This window comes from Mauremys mutica, chromosome 5, assembly GCF_020497125.1.
Source record: "Mauremys mutica isolate MM-2020 ecotype Southern chromosome 5, ASM2049712v1, whole genome shotgun sequence".
NCBI lineage: Eukaryota > Metazoa > Chordata > Testudines > Geoemydidae > Mauremys > Mauremys mutica.
Window position 1 is genome coordinate 46737833 of NC_059076.1, and position 27454 is coordinate 46765286.

Here is a 27454-nt window from a genome sequence, read left to right on the forward strand (position 1 = left end):
GCCCCGAATAAGCCAGTCGTCGAGATATGGGTAGACGTGGATGCGACGACGGCGGAGGGCTGCAGCGACGACCGCCATGCACTTGGTGAATACCCTCGGCGCGGTGGAGAGGCCGAAGGGGAGCACTGTGAACTGGTAATGAGCTCCGTTGACCATGAAGCGCAGGAAGCGTCTGTGGGGGGGGTAGATTGCCACATGAAAGTAGGCATCCCTCATGTCGAGGGCAGCAAACCAGTCTCCCGGATCCAAGGACGGGATAATGGACCCCAAGGTTACCATTCGGAACTTGAGCTTGCACAGGTATCTGTTGAGCTCCCGGAGGTCTAAGATGGGACGAAGGCCTCCTTTCGCCTTGGGGATGAGGAAGTATCTGGAATAGAATCCCCTGCCCCGCCTGCTGGGAGGCACCTCCTCGATGGCACCCACGCTCAACAGAGATTGGACCTCCTGTAAGAGGACTTGCTCGTGAGAGGGGTCCCTGAAGAGGGACAGGGAGGGTGGGTGGGAGGGAGGGGGCGAGATGAACTGTAGGCGGTAGCCGTATTGGACAGTGCTGAGGACCCAGCTGTCCGATGTTACAGATGACCACGCCTGGAGGAAGTGGGAAAGGCGATCGGAAAACAGAAGGGGTGGATCCTGATTGGAGAGAGGTTGGCGGCCCTCGGGCGTCCCATCAAAAGGGCGTCTTTGGGCCTTGAGGGGCCTTGGACGATCCCTGGGCTTGGTTACGCCGCCCGCCCGATGGTCTGCGGCGGAAGGGGGCTGAGCGCCGATTGTTAGGCGGACGAGGTCTGTTATACTGATAGGGCCGATAAGGTTGACGCCGGAAGGAGCGCCTCTGGGTGGCCAGCGTGTGCATCCCTAATGTGCGGATCGCCACTCTGCCGTCCTTTAGGGTCTGAATGCGAGTATCAGTTTTTTCTGAGAATAGACCCTGCGTCTCAAAAGGAAGGTCCTGGAGCGTATATTGGACCTCCGGCGGCAGAGTAGAGGACTGAAGCCATGCAATGCGACGCATGGTTACCCCTGATGCTATGGTCCTGGCCCCCGAGTCCGCTGCATCTACCGCTGCCTTAATCAAGGTACGGGAAGCCAGCTTTCCTTCCTCCAGCAGCGCCGAGAATTCTCGGCGGGAATCCTGCGGGGTGAGCTCTGTAAATTTCCCTAGGCAGCCCAAGATGTTGAATGTATATCTTGAGAGCAGGGCCATTTGATTGGCGATGCGGAGTTGGAGTCCGCCCGCTGAGTAAATTTTTCGGCCTAACAAGTCCATGCGCTTGGACTCTTTCGACTTTGGCGCAGCGGCGGGCTGTCCGTGTCGCTCCCGGTCATTAACAGAATGGACCACGAGAGAGTCCGGAGCCGGGTGAACATAAAGGTATTCGTACCCCCTCGGGGGGACCGAATACTTTCTCTCAACTCCGCGTGCCGTAGGCGGGACAGAGGAGGGCGACTGCCAGATAGCGGCATTGTTCTTTTGTATTGTCCGGATGAAGGGGAGTGCTACCCTCACGGGGGCCTCCGCTCCCACCACGTCTGTGATGGGGTCATCCACCTCCTGGACTTCTTCCACGGGTAGGTTGATGGCCTTAGCTACCCTTCTGAGAAGGTCCTGGTGTGCCTTGATGTCGAGCGGCGGAGGTTCCGACGGTGCCGCCCCTGCCACCGCCTCATCGGGGGAGGAGGATGAGGAAGGACCGGGTAGCACTTCTTCCGGTGCCTGCTCCGTGTCTGCGGGAATAGGTGCCCGCGTTTCATGGCCCAAGTGCGTGCCGTGGGCGGCGGCCTGTGGAGTGGGGGACGGAGGCGGCCTGCTGACCGTGGCTACCGGTACCGACCGCACCGAGCCTGGCTGTCGCGGCGGAAGGGGAGGACCCAGTTCATGTTCGGCCCAAGGGACCCAAAATCCCCACTGCTGAGGTCCCTGCTCTGGCGGGAGGGACCCCGCCCGGAAGTCAATGGCGCTGCCCTCAGGGGACGCGACTGAGGGCTCTCTTGATGGCCAGGGGGGGGCCGACGCGGTGGCCGGGCGGACGTCCGGTGCCGTAGTGAAGCGCCCCCGCGGTGCCGCCGGGCGGTGCCGGTCGTCATGTGGTGTAGCCGGCGAACGGGACCTGCGTGTGGCTCGGTGCTGGGAGGTCGACCGGCGGTGCCGGGAGCTCGACCTACGGCCCCTGGAGGTTGACCTGCGGGCCCGGGAGCTCGACCGGCGGCCCCGGGAGCTCGACCTGCGGTGTCGGGAGCGCGAGCGACGGTGCCGGGAGCGCGAGCGACGGTGCCGGGATGCGGATCTGGACCGCGTGCGGCGGCGCCTGGAGCGGCTTCGTGACTCTCGACGCCTCTCGCGGTGCCTGGAGCCGGACCTGGTGCGGTGCCGGCGAGTCGGCGACTGGGACTTGGAACGTCGTCGGGAGTGCGACCGGTACCGCGACTGGGAGCGGTACCGGGACTGCGACCGGCGAGGGGACGGGGAGCGTCGTCTCGACGTGGATCGCCGTGCCCGGTGCGGTGGGGAGCGGTGCCGTGAGCGAGATCGGGACCGAGATCTGGCGGCGGTGCTGCGATCAGCTCGGAGGCCCGGGGACGGGGGGCGCATCATAAGTGGCTTCCCCATAGACTTGAGAGTCCGCACCGGTGGCACCGGCAGCTGAGCGCTTGCATCAGCGGTCAGGTCAATCAAATGTCTTGCCGTCGCGAACGCCTCGGGCGTGGACGGCAGCCTCAGCTCCTCCTCGGTAGGTACCGGGGAGCCGGGCGGTGCCGGACTCGACGGGCCTTGCGGCGCCGGAGTCGACAGCACGGTGCACGTTTTGTGCACAGCCTCAGCCTGCACCGTTACAGTCGGAGGCGGCTGGGCTAACGGTCTCTTGTGCTTGTCCGAGACCGTCTTCGGCACTTTGCGCTTCTTTCCCGGGGAGATGGAGCGGTGCCGGGTCTTCGGTGCCGGGTGCCGAGATGCATCATCGGCACCGGGGCGGCTGGGTGCGGTCGGCGCGCTGCTAGCTGAGGCAGTCTTTGGCGCCGCCGGTGCTGGTGCCGGAGGTTGGAGGGCCGACTCCATGAGGAGTTGTTTCAACCTTGAGTCCCGCTCCTTCCTCGTGCGAGGCCTGAAAGCGACGCAAATGGGGCACTTGTCCGACCGGTGCGCCTCTCCAAGACAGCGGAGGCAGGAGTCGTGCGGGTCACTCACCGGCATAGACCGCTGGCAAGCCGCGCAGGGCTTGAAACCCGCCGGTCCGGGCATAAGCCCGCACCGGGGCGGAAGAAGAAGGCTAACCCCTCTAATTCCCTAATGACTATCGTAACACTAACTATAGACTAACTATAGAACTATTAACAAAACTTAACAACTATGATAACTATATACTCTAAGGATTCGGAGAACGCTAAGGCTGTGGAGGAGAGCAGATCACTCCACTGTTCCTACTAGCCGTCACGGGCGGAAAGAAGGAACTGAGGAGCGGACGGGCCGGCTGGGGTATATATGCGCCGCCATGGCGGCGCCACTCCAGGGGGCGCCAGCCGGCCCGCCGGAGTTGCTAGGCTAAAAATGTTCCGAACAACCGTGCACGCGCGGCGCACACACCTACAATGGAATGGATAGGAGCAATCACTCGAAGAAGAACCCAAGGTTTAAGAATCTGAAGTGCCTTCCAAAATCTGAGAGGGACGAGGTGTGGAGCATGCTTTCAGAATTCTTAAAAAAGCAACACTCTGATGGGGAAACTACAGAACCCGAACCACCAAAAAACTTTAATCCCAGTGGTTAGAGACCTCACTGAGGACGTAGGGTTCAAATCCATTTGTGTCTGCCTTCTACCTCTCAAGAAAGTCTCTAAACAACTGGGTTATAGGTAAGCCTGGTGTTGTCAGGAGCTACTGGTGTGGTGCTCTGCTCTTGTTCGATGATGATAGCAGTTGGCTGCGTGCGCATTCCCTCTGTGTGCTGCTCCATCTCTGCGCAGGTTGCTGACACAGCAAACCCCGAGAGAACCCCCAAAGACCACAGACTCTAATAAGGTATGAAGGAACCCAAGCCAGGTTTATTGTCAAACGAAGCACAGTAATAGTTTCCTATAGACTCTACAGGATATGCTACGAATATGTGCCCCCGGCAATGGACACAGCTCAGTCAGTGGCAGGACACTCCACTGCCCCCTAGGCTGGACAAACATGTGCACTCCGGGACCTACTTTTATAGTTAGAGGACAGATTACTCATCCCTACTGAGGTACAGCCCCTTGGCTCATTAGGGTGCTGTCTCCCCTTTGATCATGTTGTTCCAAACAAACAGATCTATCCATCATGCTGTCCTGTCTTTAAGATGCACTTGCCTGTTCCTTGTTATGTCTATTGAGTGTCCTTGTATCGGGCTGTCCAGGTGCCATCTTGGCACAAGTTCCTCTTGTTAGCACTTATATGTGTGAATGCACCTTCTTCTAACAACCCTCTTCTCGCCAACTTCTGTGAGTGAGGCCTGCCTCTGGCTCGCAGCCCAGCTTTTGCTTAACAATGCCTGGAAGTACTTTGGTTCAGGCTTCAGGCCTCAGACTAGGCCTCTGACACAAGAGTTTATATTTCAGGGCCTCATCTTACTACACCTGGCGGAGTTTCATTTTTTAATTTTTAAAATAATGTCAGATATCTGCTTTTAAGTCCCCTCCGCCCCCTGTGCAATTATCTGCACAGAATTATGGAGGATCAGACAATATTATTTAATGACAGCAGATGTTGAGATTCAATGATTATAAAGTTTTTAACTTTTTGAAACACATTTTCAACATCACAGGTCAAAATATACAAAATAAGTATCCTTAATTCAAACTTTAAATTCTCAAGTAGCATTTTTCTCTCTTTGCTATTTGTAAATTTTGATCATCATCTATGGAAATATTTTTCCATCAGTTTGTATGTGTGCAATGATATCAACATTTAGATAAAAATCTAATCCCACCAAACCTAGTTATAGGGTATTCTGAGGTGGGTCTCTCACAATCTGTCCTGTTGAACTTGTTGCACTTTGTACAAATAATTAATATTCATCGGAACAGGGACTTGAATTTGGGTCTCCCACATTCTAGGTGAATGACTCTATAGCCAGTAGTTAGGGTAGTCTCACTTTCCCTAGCCCAATGAGTATTTAATTATTTATACAACATGGAACAGTGGATTTGGGTTAGGTGCCTAAACACAGGGGAGGGTTCACAGCTGGGAATCTTGTGCAGAGTTAGGCACTCAGCAACTTTTGACTCTCCTCATCATTTCCTACTGGCTCACTTAGATTCTCCTCTGCTCAGCTTGCTGGCTTTTGTGAATCCCACTCTTAGGTGTCGAACACTTTCCATATCTGAGGAAGCTAATTTAGGACTAAGGATTCCACTAGGCAGTAAGGTGCCTAAACTTGGCTATTGAAATGCTAAGCTTAAATTCCCTTAGTGGATCTAGACCCGAAAATCACTAAGCACATACCAGCTAAAGTTACAAAGCAAAACTTTGTGTTTGGCTGCTGGTATACAACTCCCTCAACATACATGCAATATAGCTATAAAACAAAGCAAGGTTTGTAATTTCTTGTGGACTGTAGGCCATTGGGGGGAAATCTCTCCATATGCATTTATTTTAGCTATGGTTATAATTGTGGCTTTGAGGTTTCTCTCAGCAATTATTTTGTTTTTGCACTGGTAAAATCCCACTGCTACATCTGTTGTAGGCAAAAACTACAAATAAGTTAAATGACAATATTTAACTTATTCAGAGATATGCCAAATTTCCAGTTAGCCTGAAGGAAAGCACAATACATAAGAACACAGGAATGGTCATACTGGGTCAAATCAATGGGTCACCTAGCCAAGTATCCTGTCTTCCAACAGTGGCCAGTGGCATATGCTTCAGAGGGAATGAACAGAACAGGGCAATTATTAAGAGATCCATCCCCTGTCATCCAATCTCAGCTTCTGGCAGTCAGAGGTTTAGGGACACTCAAAGCATGAGGTTGCATCCCTGACCATAATAGCCTAATAGCCCCTGATGGACCTGTACTCCGGGAATTTATCTAATTCTTTTTTGAACCCAGTTATACTTTTGGACTTCACAACATCCCCTGGAAACAAAGTCTACGGTTTCACTGTGTATTTGAAGAAGTAATTCCTCATGTTTGTTTTAAACTGCTGCGTATTGCACTGGGTGACCCCTTCCTTGTTCCTGAGTTATGTGAAGAGATAAACAACACTTCGTAGTTCACTTTCTCCACACCCTTCATGATTTTATAGACCTCAGTTTTATCTCCCCTTTACTCATCTCTTTTTTTCTAAGATGAAGTGGCCCAGTCCTTTTAATCTTTCTTCATAGGGAAGCTGTTCCATACCCCTAATCAATTTTGTTATCCTTTTCTGTACCTTTTCCCCAGATATTACTTTTTCCCATATATCCTTTTTGAGATTGGGCAACCAGTACTGCACAGTCTTCAAGGTATGGGCATGCCATGGATTCATATAGCAGCATTATGTTATTTTTGGTCTTATCTATCCCTTTCCTAATGGTTCATAACATTTTATTAGCTTTTTTGACTGATGCACATTGAACAGATGTTTTCAGAAAACTATCCATGACTCCTCCAAGATCTCTTTCTTGAGAGGTAACAGCTAATCCATCATTTTGTATATAGAGTTGGCATGTTTTGCAATATGCATTACTTTGCACTTAACACTGAATTTCATCTGCCATTTTCCTGCCCAAACACCCAGTTTTGTGAGATCCCCCTCTAGCTTTTCCCAGTCATCTTTGGACTTATCTTGAGTAATTTTGTATCTGCCAATTTTGCCACCTCACTGTTTACCCACTTTTCCAGATCATTTATGAATATGTTGAAGAGCACTGGTCCCAGTACAGATCCTTGTGAAACCCCTCTGTTTACCTCTCTCCACTGACCACTTATTCCTACCATCTTTTAACTAGTTACTGATCCATGAGAGGACCTTCCCTCTTAGCTTCTGACTGCTTACTTTGCTTTCAAGCCTTTGGTGTCAGACACTCTGACAGGTTTTCTGAAAATCCAGGTACACTATTTCTATTGGATTACCTTTCCCACGTACTTTTTGACCCTCTCAAATAATTCTAATAGATTGGTGAAGCATGATTTCCCTTTTTAAAAGCTGTGTTGACTCTTCCCCAACACGTTGTGTTCATTTATGTGTCTGATCATTCTCTTCTTCACTATGGTTTCACCTAATTTGCCTGATGAGGAAGTTAGATTTACTGAGCCTTTTAAAAAAATTGGCATTAAATTAGTATGCTCCACTCATCTAGTTCAGAGGCTGATTCACAAATCAGAGTTTGTAGTTCTGCAACATCATATCGGAGTTCCTTCAGAACACTTGGTTGAATACCATTTTGTCCTGGTGACTTATTACTGTTTGATTTATCAATTTGTTTCAAATCCTCCTCTATTGACACCTCAATCTGGAACAGTTCCTCAGATCTACCACTTAAAAGGATGGCTCAGGTGTGGGTATCTCCCCCACGTCCTCTGCAGTGAAGACTGATGCAAAGAATTCATTTAGCTTCTTTGCAAAGGCCTTGCCTGCCTGGAGTGCTCTTCTGTACAGTGCCTCACAAAATGAGGCCCCATTCTCACTTGTCCTGTAGACTATAACAAAAACACCATTAATGATTGAGATAACTTCAAGTGATGATTTCTAGAAGCACAGCATAAAATTTAGGGGAGCTCACAGGAAGCAGAATTAGGGGAATATATGCTTTCTTGTAGTGGTAAGGCCATAGGGAGTATTTTGCAAGTGACCAGATTACATTTACAAAAGTAGGAAAAGACGACAACTGAAACATGACTATAGTAACCGAACTGTAGTTGAAAATTCTTTCCTCATGCCCATTAGCGGACTGGAGTAGGTTGCTTATTTCTTATATTTACAAGTAGGACATGTTTCCTTTATGTTGGAGGTGTAATATGATCACTTTATGTAACTTGTCACTTTGATTTCCAGCCCCTCCTCTTTCCTAAATATTCCAGAGACACTGATTTTGTGGCACAAATTAAGATCTATACATCAGATGACTAAAACAATTTACACTAAATGATCATTACCTTTTCTTTCCTGGTTTTCAACTAGCTTCTAAATATCCCCTTGAATCTCTCATGCTGGCTCAGGGTAATTAGGATTAACTAGATTTTTGAAAAACCTCACAGTTAAAAAAATATTTTAATGTTTATTAGAAAGCACTGAAGTAAACATGAATAATAGGGCATTTTTGTTCCATGGACTTAATCAGTTATTTTTTAAAAAGATCATATGATTGGCAACCAACCCATAAACTAGTTACAGTCACTGTGCTCTGTGTTCCCCCCAGTTTCCTAATCTGGGAAACGGGAACAATAATAACCTCCTTTGGAAAACACTTTGAAATTATTGATAAAAGGCACTATAAAAAGAATGAGGTTAAAAAGAAGTTGACCAATCAGTGCTCTCATTTTGATGTACAACAGAATGTATAAAACTGCAGAGTTAGTTTTATACCAATTTGGTAACAAAATAAATAAATAATAAAATAAAATAAATTAAATTAATGGAGATATCCTATCTCCTAGAACTGGAAGGGACTGTGAAAGGTCATTGAGTCCAGCCCCTGCCTTCACTAGCTGGACCAAGTACTGATTTTGCCCCAGATCCCTAGGTGGCCCCCTCAAGGATTGAACTCTCAACCCTGGGTTTAGCAGGCCAATGCTCAAACCACTGAGCTATCCCTCCCCCCAATGCATTGCAAAATTAAACAACTTGGTCTTTTTATTCACCTCCAGTAATTAGCCAGCTCCCTTAGCCATACAGAATCAATCTTCACTCACAGTCAATAGAGCAGCTTCAATGACCAATGTTAGTTGAACATACTATTAAATTGAATCCAAGTTTCCACAACTGTATGCATTCTAGATTGGTCACTTTACCAAAGTGGGGAACATAACAAGCAAATGACAAATCTGACTAGACTGAATTTATATACAGACAATCAGCAGAGACTGACTTCTGTATAGATGATCATAAATATTGACTTTCAAAGCAAATATTAACCACAGAAAAGGCAGGGAGAGGGGACGCTGAGGAGCTGGTGCACTGAACTATTAGAGAAGAATACACTTGACAATGTGACTCAACAGATGTATTCTGAGTTTATATTCTAGGTAATTACACTTCTGATTGTTCTGTAATCATGTAATAAAAGGCACTACACCTCTACCTCAATATAACGCTACCCGATATAACACGAATTTGGGTATAACGCGGTAAAGCAGCATTCCGGGGGCGGGCGCGGGCACACGGCTGCGTACTCTGGTGGATTAAGGCAAGTTTGATATAACGCAGTTTCACCTATAATACAGTAAGATTTTTTGGTTCCCGAGGGCAGCATTATATCGAGGTAGAGATGTATATCACACTGCATATGCACAAAGTGACTCAGTAATGGTACAGCAGGTTAACAATCTTGGTTTAATGTTAGTCTCTTCAATATATTTGATCTCAGGAGAAAAAAAATACAATAGGGAGCTATGGAGACTATTTCTATGTGACATGAGATTCTTGAACCATCTTGGTACAGCAGCCTAGGTGTACGCCACCATATGTCTAATTACACATCTTTCAGGATTTTCAGTGTACATGCTAGACAATAAAATGAAGCTTTTGAGAAGTCCAGTTCCACAAATACTAGGTTAACATGAAAGAGTTCTGCTGGAATTCATCTTGTAACTGGCTGTATACTTGGGGTAGGATCTTCCATCTTTTGTTGCGTTACCATGTGTCTTTTTCCCTCATTTACTGAGTCAAAATGATAGCTTTAAATCAGGGGTCAGTAACCTCTGGCACGCGGCTCGCCAGGGTAAGTACCCTGGCAGGCCGGACCAGTTTGTTTACCTACCGCATCACCAGGTTCGGCCGATGGCAGCTCCCACTGGCCAACGGGGGCAGTGGGAAGTGGCCCAAGCGAGGAATGTGCTGGCCGCGCCTTCCCACCGCCCCCATTGGCCTGGGCCGGCGAAACGCAGCCAATGGGAGCCGCGATCGGCCGAACCTATCAACACGGCAGGCACATTCTTACCCTGGCGAGCCATGTGCCAGAGGTTGCCGACCCCTGCTTTAAATCTTTAATTTCAGTAGCCCGTAGCTGCTGGGAAGTATATTCCATTCTTTCTTTGCTCTAATACAGTCTATGTGGTTATTTTGTTTCTCTTTCTCTCCCTTCTATTTCTAGGGGATACAGTTCCTCATATGAAGTTTTATTAATTTCCCATATATCCTTGTATAGTATCTCTATGGTCCAGTCATTTATTTTAAAAACATTTTGTAAGACCATCACCATATATGTCTGATACTATCTCACTGCACACTTAACTTTGGTATTTATTCTATAGTTTATTTACTAAGATCCATTTTTAGCATTATCTATAATAGAATAGGGCAACTGATAGCTGTTATATTGTACTACCACTATTTTTTTAACCTGGTATCATATAAAGGAACGAATGAGTTATAAATGGAGTGTCTTCTGGCACCAAAGACATGGATTTTTTTTTGTTTGTTTTAAGAAAAAAAAAGTAAATAAATCAGGAAAAGTATCAGCATAAAATATATTTGGGATTAGTGAATCAAATTAATGCAGATGTTACAGAATTTTCTGTAGTTCATGATTTCTGGAAAATCACAGTTCCATTTTTGTGGGGTGAGGGGTGGAAGAGAAGGCTCAAACAGGAAGTAGCAGCATAGTACGATACTGTTACTAATGGAGTTGATTTTAAAATTGCTGCATACTGCTAGGTATGCAATAGGTTAATGAAATGGTTTGAATAGTTTACCTGATACTGACTAGCCCAAGGACAAAGCTAGTATGAAATATACCTGTACCACCATTGCCACTCCTCATGCCCAAGATAATGTCCCCTGCAATTTTAAGGCAATTCACTGGAAAAAAAAAAGTTTCTTGCTTCCCCAGGGTTTAAAATGCCAGTCATTTTAAGTTTCTTATGATTAAAAATTATATAGCAGTGGAGATGAAAGCTAGTATCTTCTTGAGTTTGGTGAGAATACAAACTTTCACCAGCTGCACACGACATCTGATTTACCCATGAGTAGACCCCCTCCTGCTGTCTCCTGGGACACTTTGTGAAGCTACACAGGAGAAGGATGTGGTTTCTAGGCATTTATATCATGCTCATCAGAAAAGGTTCAGAAAAGAGCAACTAAAATGATTAGGGGTTTAGAGAAGGTCCCATATGAGGAAAGATTAAAGAGGCTAGGACTCTTCAGTTTGGAAAAGAGAAGACTAAGGGGGGACATGATAGAGGTATATAGCAGTGGAGATGAAAGCTAGTATCTTCTTGAGTTTGGTGAGAATACAAACTTTCACCAGCTGCACACGACATCTGATTTACCCATGAGTAGACCCCCTCCTGCTGTCTCCTGGGACACTTTGTGAAGCTACACAGGAGAAGGATGTGGTTTCTAGGCATTTATATCATGCTCATCAGAAAAGGTTCAGAAAAGAGCAACTAAAATGATTAGGGGTTTAGAGAAGGTCCCATATGAGGAAAGATTAAAGAGGCTAGGACTCTTCAGTTTGGAAAAGAGAAGACTAAGGGGGGACATGATAGAGGTATATAGCAGTGGAGATGAAAGCTAGTATCTTCTTGAGTTTGGTGAGAATACAAACTTTCACCAGCTGCACACGACATCTGATTTACCCATGAGTAGACCCCCTCCTGCTGTCTCCTGGGACACTTTGTGAAGCTACACAGGAGAAGGATGTGGTTTCTAGGCATTTATATCATGCTCATCAGAAAAGGTTCAGAAAAGAGCAACTAAAATGATTAGGGGTTTAGAGAAGGTCCCATATGAGGAAAGATTAAAGAGGCTAGGACTCTTCAGTTTGGAAAAGAGAAGACTAAGGGGGGACATGATAGAGGTATATAAAATCATGAGTGATGTTGAGAAAGTGGATAAGGAAAAGTTATTTACTTATTCACATAATATAAGAACTAGGGGTCACCAAATGAAATTAATAGGCAGCAGGTTTAAAACAAATAAAAGGAAGTTCTTCTTCACGCAGCGCACAGTCAACTTGTGGAACTCCTTACCTGAGGAGGTTGTGAAGGCTAGGACTATAACAATGTTTAAAAGGGGACTGGATAAATTCATGGTGGCTAAGTCCATAAATGGCTATTAGCCAGGATGGGTAAGGAATGGTGTCCCTAGCCTCTGTTCGTCAGAGGATGGAGATGGATGGCAGGAGAGAGATCACTTGATCATTGCCTGTTAGGTTCACTCTCTCTGGGGCACCTGGCATTGGCCACTGTCGGTAGACAGATACTGGGCTAGATGGACCTTTGGTCTGACCCGGTATGGCCTTTCTTATGTTCTTATGTTCTTATGTTCTTATCACCAATTATAAAAATATCAAAAATATAAAACGAGGAAGGGATGTACAACGAACATATCAACAGAACAATCTTTGGACTGCAACTCTTCTTGTGTGGCCCCACTATTTCCTATCTTGCTCTCCCTCTAGTACATCCACAATGCAACTGCCAAAATCTTCTTGCTTGACCCATACATAGAACACAGTTAACCTCCCCCTTTCTGACAATACCTAGTGGCCCTATCAAATCACGTATTAAAGCAAACAGATTCCTGTCCTTGCTTTCAAGGTGTGGCACATCTACATGCCAGCAGCTCTCTCTGGTCATTTGATCACATCCTGCCTGCCCCACCTCGAAAGCAAAAGATAGCATCCTAAGGCCTTCTTCCATTCCACCCATACCATGAATTATCTTAGTGTATTGTGACAGGATCCCACCCTCTTTAAAACCCACTTTTTAATACCACCTTCAAAGGCCACCTTCCATGCAAACATCCCCATCACCACCCCAACTTTTTATTTAAAAAGATATGTAAATTATCACCATCCTCTAGGCCTCTTAATCTAAAAGACAAATGGAAAAGAGAATAGATTCTTCAAACAGGAAATATATCTTTGTGGATGTTACATAGCATCATTAATTTAAAGTGAATTAATAGCTACTACTACCTCACAGGACATGGCAGATTTACCAGTCTTCCTGATACATGGCTATTCCACGGATTAACATCTATTCCAGGACAAGACCTAGGTCCTCTTCAGAGTATTGCTCCACTTCTGCTTTCCGCAATAAATCAGTGGTTCTCAAACTTTTGTACGGGTGACCCCTTTTACGCAGCAAGTCTCCGAGTGTGATCCCTCCTTATAAATTAAACTTATTTATATTTAACACTAATATAAATGCTGGAGGTGAAGTGGGGCTGAAGGGTGGGGGAAGAGGCTGACAGCTTGTGACCCCTCACATAACCTCAAGACCCCCTGAGGGATCACAACCCCCAGTTTGAGAACCCCTGTTCTAAATGCTAGTTTCTCTCAGAGTTCTAGGAGCTTGTGTTGACATACTCAATTTCTGCTAGTTCACAGGGGCTTGTTTCAAATCTTTTGCGTGGTTTAAAAAAAAAAAGAGAATTTGAACACTGAGTCACCTATCGGACAACTAATTAAAAAAGTAATTCAAACACTGCCACAAATCCTGGCTGTGGGGGAAAAAAATAAACCCGGACAACTAGTTAAGTAGGGCCATCTTAAAGCAAGTAGACAGAAATTCATTATAAGAATACTAGGCTTGTTTTTTATGTTTCCAGTTAAGTGTGAAAAAATTGATTACATGAAAGAGGTTTCAAAACACTAAAATATATACTAGTCTGTTCTAGTCTAGTCTGCAGGAGCTGTTAGGCTTGTGAAATACTTCACAGGAAAAGCTGGAAGAATTAAGATTGCACTAGGTGGATGAAAGACGAAACATTAGTGTCTATTAAAATACAAGATGAGAAAGGTCCATAATTTGTCATAATTAAAATTCCTTAAGGGAAACTATCTTAGAGCAATTCAAACTGAATAGGTTAAAATCTTAAATGGTATTATGCTCCATGTGTTCACAATGATTCCATACATATTAAAGAGACAAATCTAACTTACCCTTATAACACTATTATTACATGACCCACTTATTACAGAGGTTCCATAACAGAAAAGCTTCTAGAGAAATGTCACCAAGTATTTAAACTTAATACTTAACTTTCTAATTTTCTAGAGCATCAAGCTGGAGAGGGAGAACATGGAAGTATAGTATTCTTTACACAAGACACTGTTTTATTAATTGTGATAAGTAAAAACTTAATAGGCAGCCCAGAAGAGTCATATTTTGGTTTATACCGTTTCAAAATGGAGTATGATACCTATCACAAAGTAGCCAGAGGTTACATTACAGTTAAATGGGAAAATGATGCATGGTAAAAAAAAAAAAAAAAAAGAATTTTCCCTATGAAATGTGCAATTTTACAACAGAAAGTTAAAAAAGGTTCAGTCAGAACTACCATTTGAGTAGTCAATTTCCCTTTAATCTTATGTGCTGGTTCCTTGCAGTGAAAGAATTATTTCTTCACCTCTGTGTTGGAGTTATCTTCAGTCTGTGTCGTGACCCTTGCATTATTTTGGGCTTTCAATAACATCTACTTTAGAATAATGTTACTGCATAATAAAAGCTAGGGGTCAAATGCTACATTCTTTAGTACAAAACCCAGGAAGTGAATTACTAAATCATGTAACTACATATTAATTTCTAATTTAGTCCTGTTAGGTAAGCACAGAGAAGAATGGTATTCATGATAGTCTACTTCAACTGTTGCAGATAGTAATAAGTTAACAAAAATTTAAGACAGCTAGTGATTTATAACAATGTTTAGCATTTATATACTGTAGCCTTCAAAGTATAACAACCCACAGAGGATACAGTTACAGTTTAGTTTTATGGGCTTATTTTATTTTGCTTTGTTCCTTACTTCTCTCACTAAGGCTCTTGGTCAGTTTTGGGGTTTTAGCTAGATCTCAAAAGATCTTTTGATCTTGTAGGTAATAGCACAGTCTACTGTAAACAGAGAAGAAGGTCCTATGTTTTAACAGTATACAGAGCCTTCAAAAACTATTTAATGCATAGGAAGAGATTAAATATTTGCTACGTTTAAGCTTCTTCAGTCAAAAAAAAATCTGCACTGTTTCCAAAGTCTTGTTGTAGATAGTTTATTTTAAAAGTTCCAGTTTATCATATCCACTTGATGCTGAAGTTCTTGGCATAGCATTTCATAGCCAGCAATCAAGAGTTCAAAGCAAAATATATATATATTTTTTATGGCTGACTCTTTGGTACGGGAGTTATAGAGAAGAGAATATCAGTTTTAAGTATTGTTACATGAAAATTAGGCAGACAGATTAAAGGACTTGAATGTTTACATACAAAACATGTATGCACATGTGGATTTTTATAACTTCTTTTTAAAAAGTGGCCTTTTATATTTGCCTATTATGTGTTCAGAGCTTTCCTAAACAGCAGCAGAATGAAATCAGTCAGGTCAGTTTCATTGCTGCTCTTTAGAACCCAAAGGACTCAGCAAGGCTGACAAGAACCATGACCATTTCACTCTGCTGCTGCTTGGGAAGCTATGATCACAGCAGACACTGCCTAGAGCTATTCACAGGGAAAGAGGATCCAAAACAGAAGCCAAGGGATGATTGTGGTAGTGTCTTCCAGCAACCAGGAGCTGGGAGGAGGGGGAAGGATGTAGTGGACTCACTGCAACAGCCAGGGGACTCAAGTAAGAGAAGATAGGGTATGACGAGTCAGGTTATCTGACTTTTCCAGAGGAAAATACAAAAGATGACAGAGCAAACTGCAGACAGCACACTGATAGAAAAAATCAACACCCTCCTACTTCACAGCAGCCTAGCTTTAGGCTACTGCAGGGGTTCTTAAACTGGGCGTCACGAGCTGTCATCCTCCAACCCAAACCCACTTTGCCTCCAGCATTTCTAATGGTGTTAAATATATAAAGTGTTTTTAATTCATAAGAGGGGTCACACTCAGAGGCTCACTATGTGAAAGGGGTCACCAGTACAAAAGTTTGAGACCCACCGGGCTACTGCAACTGTCCAGAGACTAGATCTAGCTTGTTACCACAGTCAGTCTCTCTTATCAGCCTCTAGCTAATACACATCTGGTAATTTTTTCCAGCCTTGATGGTTGTATGGTCTTTCACTAAACTTAGCTCTATGAAAAAGGAAAAGCTTGAACATCCATGTGCCATGCCCTCACCTTTTACTCTCAAAGTTAAGACCTTTCTCACAGGTATCATTTTGAACTTATGGGCATCAGTGAAACTGTCAAAGATAGTGTCCACTTCATACTGCTGCCAGCTGCAAACAGCAGAGCAGATAAACAGCATGAAGTGGACAGCACTGTAGTTATGCATTAGGGAGGTGGGGATGGGTAAAATAGCAAAGGCCCATTCTACTCCCCTTTAAAGCAGCCAGGATCATCTGTAGACAAAACTCTTGCCTCAGCAGCTAGTGATGTAGAGCTTCATAGTTTCAGACACCCACTGGTCAGAGTTCAAGCAGCAAGAACCACATATGGCAGCAGTCATTCAAAAGGGAACTGACTGTTGCCTCAATGGTGAAGATCTACCACGTTCAATATTTTAAAAATTGAACAGTAAGCACCATCAATCTAAAGCACAATCTAGTTCATATATTTCCAGCAAGGTGCCTCAAATAAATAAAATATAAGAAAATACAGTCCAAACAATGAAACATACTAATTAACTACTCGATAAAGTCTGTGTAACTCCTGAACATTCAAATTACTATTATAAAAAGAACAGCTTCTTCATAGTTCTCATTTGACTAGTCATACTAAAATATTAACACACTTAAGCCAAAAAAAAACAAAAAAAAATAAAAGCAAAGCCTTTTCCTCTTAAATGTGACTATGCTCAGACAAGCAACGGTAAAAAAAAATAGGATTATGGTGGTGGTGTATATTTATGGTCTCTCAGAGGACTTCCACACCACTTTTGCTCACTAAATAAGTAGATTTTTTTTCCTAACTGCAAGACCTGTAAAACTCAATGTGAAAGCAAAGCGTGTTCTCAACACTTAAAGGGAGTAAAGGCCATCCTGAAATTGGAACTTTTTTGACAATACAGCAGCCAGAAAAAAAATCCAATTCATTCCCTGATAGCACTGCAGAGTCAATATTGCTGGGGGGAGGGGGAGATAGTAAGCTTTTGTCTGCAAAGAAGCAGACAGAATACACAGATTGAGTAAAAAGAACAGGAGTACTTGTGGAGCCTTAGCGACTAACAAATTTATTTCAGCCCCAGTCCTTTACACATCGTTTTTCAAACACACACAACAGTCATTCAAGTGAACAACACTGCTACTAATGTAGGTAAAGTTACTTAGCCATCCTGTAAATTTATATGCACATAAGTTTTTATATGGCAACTTCTGAATGTATGATTTACTGCTGCCCAAAACGATGTACTCCAGTACTACATAAACTTTCACTTCCAACTCTGACACCCAAAAGCAATATATACACCCCAACTTCAGCTAATGAAAAATTTTCAGTAACCTCCTCCTATGCTTTTGTATAAAGCAGATCAGCATATGTGATTGCACATTCCATGCACTTTAAGTTCTAGTGCTTTAACACCGCTGACACTATTAAAGTTTTGCACTAGAATGCAAGTTTGACAAAACAGGAATATATACACCTCTACCGCAATATAACACTCTCCTTGGGAGCCAAAAAATCTTACCACATTATAGGTGAAACCGCGTTATATTGAACTTGCTTTGATGCACTGGAGTGCACAGCCCCGCCCCCCCAGAGCACTGCTTTACCGCATTATATCCAAATTCGTGTTATATCAGGTCGCGTTATATCGAGGTAGAGGTGTATATATAGCCTTTAAATACCTGTTGGAAATGGAAGTGAAAGCCTTATGGAACTCTAGAATATGGGAAGCTGACGAGGAATGTAGACGTCTCTCCCTTTAACGTTATTTTCATGCCTATGAATGTTTTGGGTGGATGGGGTATATCCTGCTGCAACCTTAACTGTCACTAAATGTAGTTCTGTTTATTAATTTCCTTGTTTTGCCTTTTTTTAAAAATTAAATAAATACAACTTTGCTATATCTCATTGGATAACACCTCAGAATCAAGAAGAGCTGCACCTCCATGGGAATTAGTTGGAGAATCTGTGATGCTGAAATTGCTCCTGTGAAAACCCTCCTGAAGAGAAAGAGCTGTGGCATGCCACACATAAGTCATGCTTCCATAACATTTTATCTCTATTTAAAAGCAAGTGTACAAAGAAAAGCCCTCTATGTTTAGCACAGATGACAACCTATCAGCTACAGGGACTTCCATGAAGAATTCCATGTAACATCAGACTCGGAGAAGCTCTTCCTTTACGTTCTCATATTCTGGGGTTCATGGCCTTAGTCAATAACAAGGGTAGTTAACTGCCTGGGAATTTAAAAAGTTAAAAGATTTGAATTCCTGTTGTCCTCTTTCCCAGCTAAGGGAAATGTCTCCTGAGCTATAAGGGTAGTGGATGATTTCTCTCCCCCTGCTCACCTTCAATTCCACCCTAAATGACAATTCAGCAGGCTTGCTTTAATGCAGTTATTTTCCATCATGGTAAAAATGTTACAGAATATACTATAGGCAAACACTACTTCCATATAATGGATATTCTAGAAATCAGCATATGAGGAGCAAATAATATGGCCAAAGGACAGATCCCAAAGTATTTGAAATTTCTTTAAAAAGGGGTACAAAGGAAAGTAAGGGGCCAGGAGAATTGCCAGAGAAGGAGATATATGAACCACCACACACAATTCAAATAGCACTCCAAGTTTATATTTTGTTTTGATTTTTGCCATTCAATGTTTTGTTTTTTTTAAAAGAGATAAGCTCCCATTAAACACAACTTTAATCTGTGTTGCAGCTAAGCACTGCACTATAATGTCCAATAAATAACTACTCAATTTAGGGAAATTAGAAGTGAAAATATTGTTTACTATCCACACAGCATGGTGATAGGTGCATTTTAAATACCTGCACCTTAGTGCTCAGGGAAAGTATCATTAACAGCAGTGGAGTCTAGTCCTATACTCGTAATGCAGGCACAGCGGTCACCAGAAGTGCAGGCTTGCCCACTACCCCACCTTGCCAATATACCTCATTGCCTGACCTAGAATGACAACATTGAATGGTTAGGGAAACAACTATTCTTCCAACACTGGCTGAGATGGTCAAGTAAATAAACTAATTTATGCCAGTTAAGGTAGAAGGCTGCATAGTGTGGACATATGAGCACTGAGACTACTGAATCTTGCCCTGTCACAGCCACCATATAGTAAGTAGTAAAAGTCTTCTAAACTTATTTGAATTTTAAAATGACCTAGAGGGGAAATATTTCATTAAGATAGACTAGAAGATTCAAGTTCCCACTGACTTCAATTTTTACCCCTCAGGCCTTTTTATATTCCCTATAATATTAAGCCCTCTTATTTTTTAGTGTCCCTCCTCCCTTTCATTTTATTAGTTTCTGGTCCCTTTTACTTCAACCTTTACTCTATTTTCTTTTCATTTAAACTGTGCGCTGCACCTTTAAATCCACAAAGAATAAGGGTTTTACCTTGTTTCAGGAGCAAGGGAATCCCACAGAAGATTACATCTGTACCTGAGTTGCTCCTTTGTATAAAACACTTAGTGGTATCAGCAGAGCAGAATCTTGTCACTGTCATAATGCTCCTGCTGGCACCAGTGGAAAAGATGTGTGTGCAGAAAGAGCATAGGCATGTTACTCTGCTGAGATTGGAGGTGTTCTGTTAGGGATAAGGAAATAGGATAAAAAGGAGAGGCAGACTCTTGCTTCTTCTTTCCTGCTTTCTTCCCTCCATTACTGGGTCTATACTCTGAGCCCTCAGCAGCAGAAAGGGGCAATTGCATTTGCTTCACTGTTAGTGTTGCAGCAAGCTCACTAGTGAAGCACCATGTACAGAAGTGTGATCTGAGAGGACAGGGAGGGAGGCAAAAAGCACAGACCGGGGAGGGAGACAGTAAAAAGACAAAAGAAAAAAAGAGGACTGGGAGAATCCAATACAAGTAGGAAGGATTGAAAGTCTAACAGCAGAGAATACTGATTTAGGACCATGTTCAGTCTTCACTCCCTTGGCCAACTGGGACTATTTTCAATCATTTGCATTTAAACTTTGAAGACGCAAATAAACAGTCTATATAGTTTTGAAAGTTTATACAGTTTCAAAGTTTAAAAATTCAGGATCAACCTAATATGAAAAACCGCTATACCAAATTAGGACTTTACAAGTAACTTAAATAACCAATATAATTTTCAAGAAAATGAATACTGTACCAGTAACGTACCCTTGAAGCCTAAGGGTAATTTTTTATTAATACTGCCCATGTTTTTCAACACTGGATGCTTAAAGTTATGCTCAAATCCATACTGAGGCCAGGTCTACAATATAAGTTTCTGCTGGCATACTTAGGTCAGTCAGGGATGTGAAGAGGTGTCATCCCTGACTGACAGGGCTGTGCCGGCACGTTTCTCCCCTGGGAGTAGTTTTATTATACCAGTACAAAGTGCAGGTCTGCCAGTATAGCTGCATCAATATTAGAAGCACTTTATAAGTACAGTATAACACACTAACTAAACCAGCAGAGTGTTCCAAGGTAGACATGAACTAAGTTACATAAAGTGGTCCAATTTTCAAGCTTCTATGATTTAGTCATAATGGTGTGTCTAAAAATAGCATATGAACCTAACTTCAGGTACTCATTCCAAAAAAACCTCTTGGCCATTGTTAAAGCAGCAGAGAGTCCTAACAGACGTATTGGAGCATGAGCTTTCGTGGGTGAATACCCACTTCGTCGGCTGCGTGTATTCACCCACGAAAGCTCATGCTCCAGTACGTCTGTTAGTCTATAAGGTGCCACAGGACTCTTTGCTGCTTTTACAGATCCAGACTAACACGGCTACCCCTCTGATACTTGGCCATTGTTGTATTCTCTTATTTTAACTTTAGGACTTCTAACAAGTACAGATTTGGTTTAAGTAAAAGCATAGCTCCATCTGACATTTTCTGCAATTAAATTAAATCTAAAGCTTTCATCCTTGCAGAGTCTTTTGAATCTAGAACATCTAAAGGAAACAGCAATGAGTGAAGGTAAGACAGACAAGAATCTAAAGCAAGAACTTCAGCTGCAACTGTGTTCATTCACAAACTATTCTGTGACAGAAAATGTGCTTATCAAGAGGAGTTCCCAAAAGCAGTACTACTAGCAGCAATTCCTTCTTTTAGTTTTACATCCAGTGACTGTCATTTATCAGGAGGTCTGCTCAAGTTTTCCACACTCTTGATCTCATTTCTCTTTGAATTTGTTCCTAAAACAGGATGCACAATTCAAAGATTATAAACGGGTGGCAGAAAGAAGATTACTTCATTGTTTAATATATTTGTTTACTTGATTTTACCTTCTATGAAGAAAAGGCATTTTAAAATATGAATAAGTTTTAAAAGCCTCATTTTTCTGGGTTGCAATTAATTTTTATTCATAGTGAACAGTATAAAGCATATCCCAAGACTGCTGAAACCATGCATGCTTAGCACATAAACATTTCACATTGTCATGTCCTATTAAACAGTATTCACTATGAAGTTTTATTTGTCAGTTGTGTCAAACTAAGTTGTCTCTAAATTAATCTTCACAGGGAACCTAAAATATCGGAGAAGAAAAATTTTCTAGGTCAATAGGCAAGTAGAGTTAACAATATAAGCTTGTTTAGATTTATAAAACAAAATATTTTCCATTTCTAGGCTATGAACTTGCAACAGGTTCTGCATGGAACTCACTGATTCTGCCCATCAGGGGCTAGTGCTGGTGCCTGATTTAAAGATAGGTATTGGTCACTTTCACTTCTGGTGACTGCAAACAGAGAAATGAAATTATACTACTAGCACTGGGAGTACTAAGCTGAAGCGTGGATGTGAGAATTTAAGACTGTAAAGGTACTGAAAAACAAGGTTAAAAAGACAAGAGAGATTAGGAGCTGCATATGCTTAGAACTTTGCAAATTAAGTAATTAAACTGGCCTGAATATTTTCATGGTCTATTTTAAACTTTAGCGGGGGGATAGAGGGGAGGGGTGTGTGTGTGTGTGGAAGAAGGCATGATCAACTTAATGCTTCTGAAAAATGTTGGTTTGAAAGCACTGCAGACCTAAAATCTTATGTATCCACAGGGCAAAAACAGAACAGGTATGCTTCCCTCATTCCACTTTGCCAATGTGATCAGGTACTGTTCTTCAGTCTCAGTGGCTGTTTAGCTAACCCGTCTGGTGAGACTGAAAGGAAAAACTCTTATGGTGATATTCATAATGTGGACATTAATCCACTTAGACTTCAAAGACCACTACAAAGTTCACAAAGGCTACCTGAGAGCCATGACTTAGCTACTATTGACTTGGGAAAGTTTCATACCAATGACCTAGCGGTAAAAATGCCAGTATTCCACTACAAATACTGTATTGAGTCACTGTCTTTACCATTTTTTCCTTCATTTTAATTGTTTAGATGAAATTAACCTCTTTTGCAGCCAGACCTCCCCTCCAAGAATATACACTCCTAAAGATCTTTGTGTAAGTTGCTTTACAAACACTGTGATTATCAATGTTCCTGCTGTGGATAAAAAGCTTTCAACAGCATCAAAAAGTCCTGTGGCACCTTATAAACTAACAGACATCTTGGAGCATGAACTTTCGTGGGTGAATACCCACTTCATCGGATGCATCCGACAAAGTGGGTATTCACCCACGAAAGCTCATGCTGCAAAATGTCTGTTAGTCTATAAGGTGCCACAGGACTCTTTGATGCTTTTACAGATCCAGACTAACACGGCTACCCCTCTGATACTTTCAACAGCATGTTGAACACACTTTTGTATTGCAAGGGGCACCGATGGTAGAAATGAATACTGCACTGCTGAGCTAGTGATTTCCCTCAGTTATTCAATTTCTATGATTTTGCTAAAAAAAATTAAAGCCTCACATCTTAAAAAGTTACTTCTACACAGAGTATGGATTCCTAGTTTTTTTAAATACCTACTGAATAGTTATGATTCTGTACCCCCTTATACTGTGAAAGAGTGATAATTCCGTAAGTAGTTATGTGAATTTAGTGCAATCCATGCATATGTAAGTGGGATAGATTCATTTTGACTTAACATTTTCCTACCTGATCTTGTGGGACACAGGCCAGGGTCTGATGCAGGATGGCAATTCTTAAAATCTACCTAGTCCACTATCATGTCTGACAGTGGCGAGTATCAGATACTGCAGAGTTCTTGCAATTCCTCTGAAGTATGGAGATGTGGGATAATCTACCGCCCCCCCCCCCATCCCTCATGGACTTTAGTATTTATTATCTGAGGCCCTATCCCTTCAAAAATATTAATTATAGCTCTGGATATTTTTATATCCATAACTATATTTTGAAATGAGGATTTATGTGAGCTATGGGAACAGGAAGTTAGATTTTTTTTCCCACCCATGACAATTTTGGAAGCTATGGGAGCAAACCATGGGATCAACAATCCATGATGCGACAAGAAAAAGCATATTTTTCCTGTCTAAGTGCTTTAGGCTCTTTGGATGAAAGGCACTATAAAAACACAACATGTTTTGTTTTTTTTACCTTTTAAATGCTTCAGCAGGATTCCTCTCACATTCCCCAGGTTGAAAGAGACTTTGAACTGCAGGATCTCTTAGTTTGTCTTCATATCCCTGGATGAGTCCACTGCGGCAGATCTGGGTAACTAAACCTCTAATAAACCCTCCCACACACAGTGTGTCAGAGTCTTGAGCCCTGCAGAAGTGGAAAGCTAGAGCTTGGCGATGCAAACCTCTTTGTAGGCTTGCAGGTGAGCTTGGCCACAATAATTCAGTACTGAGGGCTGTCTTCCCACTACCAGGCCCTCCTACCAACAACACACCCCAGGCAGTTCCTTTCCCCGAGACAACACCAGCATTATTCCCAGAATTTGCTACAAGAGATGGTTTGTTGGCAGCAGTGTTGCTGCAGTTAGCTTTTTCCTGAAGGCAGTGCTGAAGCTTGTGGAAAACCCACTCCCTACAGTAAAACTGCTTCCCTTGCAGCAAACTCGTTTGAGCCATTTTGTAGACCTTTGTCCTTGGGATTGGTCATAAGCATCAATACACCTTCAACATCTTAAAGTCTGGATATAAGGATCCATCTGCCACAGGGTGACAAAATGAGTTAACCCTTCTTGTAAAAGAATAGCCTCTTTATAAGACAATCAGACTCATTCCATTCAGATGCTTTATCATGATTAGAGTGTAGCGTGTTCAACTGCTTACGTGATGAAGCGATGCTTGGTACCAAAGGCTCAATAATATTTCTCATATGGCTCAAAAGGTAACAATTCCATGACTACAACTGTAGTTTAAACAGCTGTGCATGTTCCCAGAGTACAGAGGAGACAATGCATCTAGAGAAATAAAGTTTTTTTTTTTCAGTATGTACTAGATGCCTCTCAATTCAAAACATTAATCTCTCTGGATTCACATCGAGAAAAACCTGTCCACAGTAAAATATAGCTTCCGAGGGGTATACAAAGAAGATTTTTTCTTCAAAAAGTAAAATTTATATTGCAAACACGTAGCTCTGTACCACTTGTTGTGAAGTGGTCTGTATAAATACTAAACACTGCAGGCTTCACACATCTGGGCAAGCACCAGGGGAAGTGCTTCAAATTATGATCTCTTATGTAGCAGAGCTGATGGGGAAATGTTAACACCTCCTTAATATAGGACAAGTGCTTTCTTCCAGATTCTGAATTCTTCCTCAACTCATTCTCAGAGATCTCAATTGCAAGATGTCAAAACAAAGTTCTTCTCTAGACCTATGAAATAAAGAACAAGACAATGATTTTAACTCCAGATGCAAGATATCACATCACGATTTTACTATACATCTGCTAAAACCAAGAATTCATATTCCTCATTTGTACCAATTTCTGAAAGTCTCAAAGTTAGTCTCAAACTTACTGAGAAATAATTTTAGTCAAGATTCTTGTATTTCTGCTATGGGTGTGAGCTTCAGTCAGTCACATTCACATCCTTTGAGTGGTTTTAAATTTACCTCAAAACCACATGGAGGAAAGTAAGCCTCCCACTGATCCTAAGAAGGAGACACATGCACCCTATTATCCTGAACGTCCTTCCTTACCAACATTTGTGCATTTGATTTTCCTTTTACTTGCTTTTTCTACTGCCAGGTGCATTTTTACACACCAGTGCTGTCCGCAGCTCTCTTTACACACTTCTTTGTTCATGATTTGTATGCATTAGGGCACAGAGCAGCCTCTTGGAGTCCCATTTTAATACATCCACCACTAACACCCTATGGTTTATTCTTATGGAGCACATTTCTGTTATCTGTACTATCCCCCCGGCTGGGTTCAGTCTTTTTTTTTTTTTTTTGGTTCTTCGCTTTAGGTCCCCAGTGCCGAGCTTTACATTTCAGGTGATACAGAGTCACTTCACCCAGGTCCTGCTGGTCGAGCTACATTTTTACACCAGGACTGTCGAAATGAGCAGCTGTGAGCGCTTCCCCATCTGCTTCTCATACACTCCACACTGGAGACACACGCCCTGTCCCTCCCTCCCCCCGGCCCCGCGCAGCAGAGCCCACAGCGCCCGGCACAAAGCTCCCAGCCAGCCAGCAGCAGCCCCGCGCCCCTCCTCCTTCCCGGGTGTGTGCAGCTTTTCCAAGCCCCTGGGCCCTCCGAACCTCCCCGGCCGGCCCCTATCCCGGGCTCGCACCGCTCAACGCCTCCCCCCACCCCCCGCCCCAGTCCCCGTCCCCGTCCCCGTCCCCCTGCCTACCCGGGCGGGCGGGGGGCAGCCGCCCGGCTCGAGCCGCAGACACAGGCTCAGCCCCCGCTCGCTCTGTCGCAGGCTCGGACGGAAGCAGCGGCGCCGACTGCAGCAGCAGGAGCAGCCGCCGCCCGGCTCCCCCAGCCCGGCTACTGGGGAAGCGGCCTCCGCAGCTGCTCGGTTACCTTCCCCGGCCACCTCCGCTCCCCGCCGGCCGCTGCTCCCGCGCGGCGCGGCTCTGCCCCGTCCCCTGCCTTGTTCTCGCTGCCGAGCCCCGAGGTCCGTGACTGTCTCAGCCCGTCTGGCCCGCTCGGCTCCTCCCCGCCCCGCCCCAGCCCCTGCGCTCGGGGCCACGCCCCTTCCCCTCTCGGCCCCGCCTCTTCCCCCTCCTCTCGGCGGCGGCGGCGGCGGTTGGGGAGGGGGCGTGGTGGGACAGATGCTGCATGACATCTGGGAAAAGAAATAGTTCGCGGCGGAGGGAGATGAGTTGCGTAGCTGTCTCCTTCCACTACCTCATCACCTCCCCCCCGCGCCTGGGGCTTTGTCCTGCAGCGTTCGTGCCTCCCCCCAACTATCGGCAACAGCCAGGGAACTCAGCCCCGCCCCCTAGCGCGTGATCGCAGCGGGAGCAGCAACTCCCCGCGCACCCCAGTGGCAGGTGGGGCTGGCTCGCCCCATGCACGCAGCGGGGGTTCACAGGCGGCAGCCCCTTCGCCTCAGCAGTACCTGCCACCCCATAGCTCTTGCGTGGCCGGCACCTGCCGCTGGCGGAGGGGGAGTTACAGGAGCCCCCCCCCCCCTCGCACCGGCCCGTTATTTGTGGGGAGGGTCACATCGTCATTTTACAGAGTCAGTAAATACCCAAATGTGGCTCCCCTGCACTGCTGTTGCTGAAATTTTGCAAGAGAAATACTCATGCACCTGAGCATGAGGAAAGCCTGCACCCACAGCACTTTAATGGGTCCTGCATTGTTAAGTCACAAGGAGCATCCCACATTCGGGCCTGCTGACCCTGCCAGCACCACCCCCAGGATTTTGTGTAGTGGCACAGGTTTAATAAAGGCTCCACCAGCTACCACCTCCCTCCCCAGCTCACCTACTCTCCTGCACTGCCTTCCACAGGTATATGTGCTGGAGGTGTTGCTGCATCCCCTGCTTTGAAGTGGTTTCCATTACATACAGGGTTTACAGTTTGGTTCAATGGCTCTCAGCACCCCTGCTATACAAATTCTTCCAGCATCCCTACCCATGGGAGGTGTGGCAGGCTAGAAAGCCTCCTAAAGCTAGCTTTGCTTAGAGCTGCTTCTCTTGTCCAGCTGGAGAAGCCCTGCAGGTGGCAGCCGCTCAGGGTTGGAGGCTCTGCTCCACGTGCCTGTTCTCAGTCTGTTTACATGGATCTACAAACCACCACCCAAAACTGTTAGTTGCCAAAAACACACAGTTCACAGCTAAATACAAAAAATTAAGATTAAACAGAAAGCTCACAAAACAGCAGTTCTAACCACAGAGATGCAGAAATAATGCATTTAGATTTGCTATATCTCT

At 44.1% G+C, this 27454-nt stretch overlaps 1 protein-coding gene across 1 annotated transcript in view; it reads right to left on the reverse strand.

Moving 5' to 3' along the window:
• Positions 1 to 26205, reverse strand: part of ANKRD50 (ankyrin repeat domain 50) — a 59512-nt gene extending 33307 nt beyond the window's left edge. The window contains exons 1-2 of the mRNA XM_045018706.1: positions 25919 to 26205; positions 23706 to 24933 (exon numbers count right to left, since the gene is read on the reverse strand). Coding sequence (XP_044874641.1) covers positions 23706 to 24184 — 479 coding nt within the window. The 5' untranslated portion in view covers positions 24185 to 24933; positions 25919 to 26205. The remainder of the gene's footprint in view (positions 1 to 23705; positions 24934 to 25918) is intronic.
• Positions 26206 to 27454: the final 1249 nt, after the last annotated feature.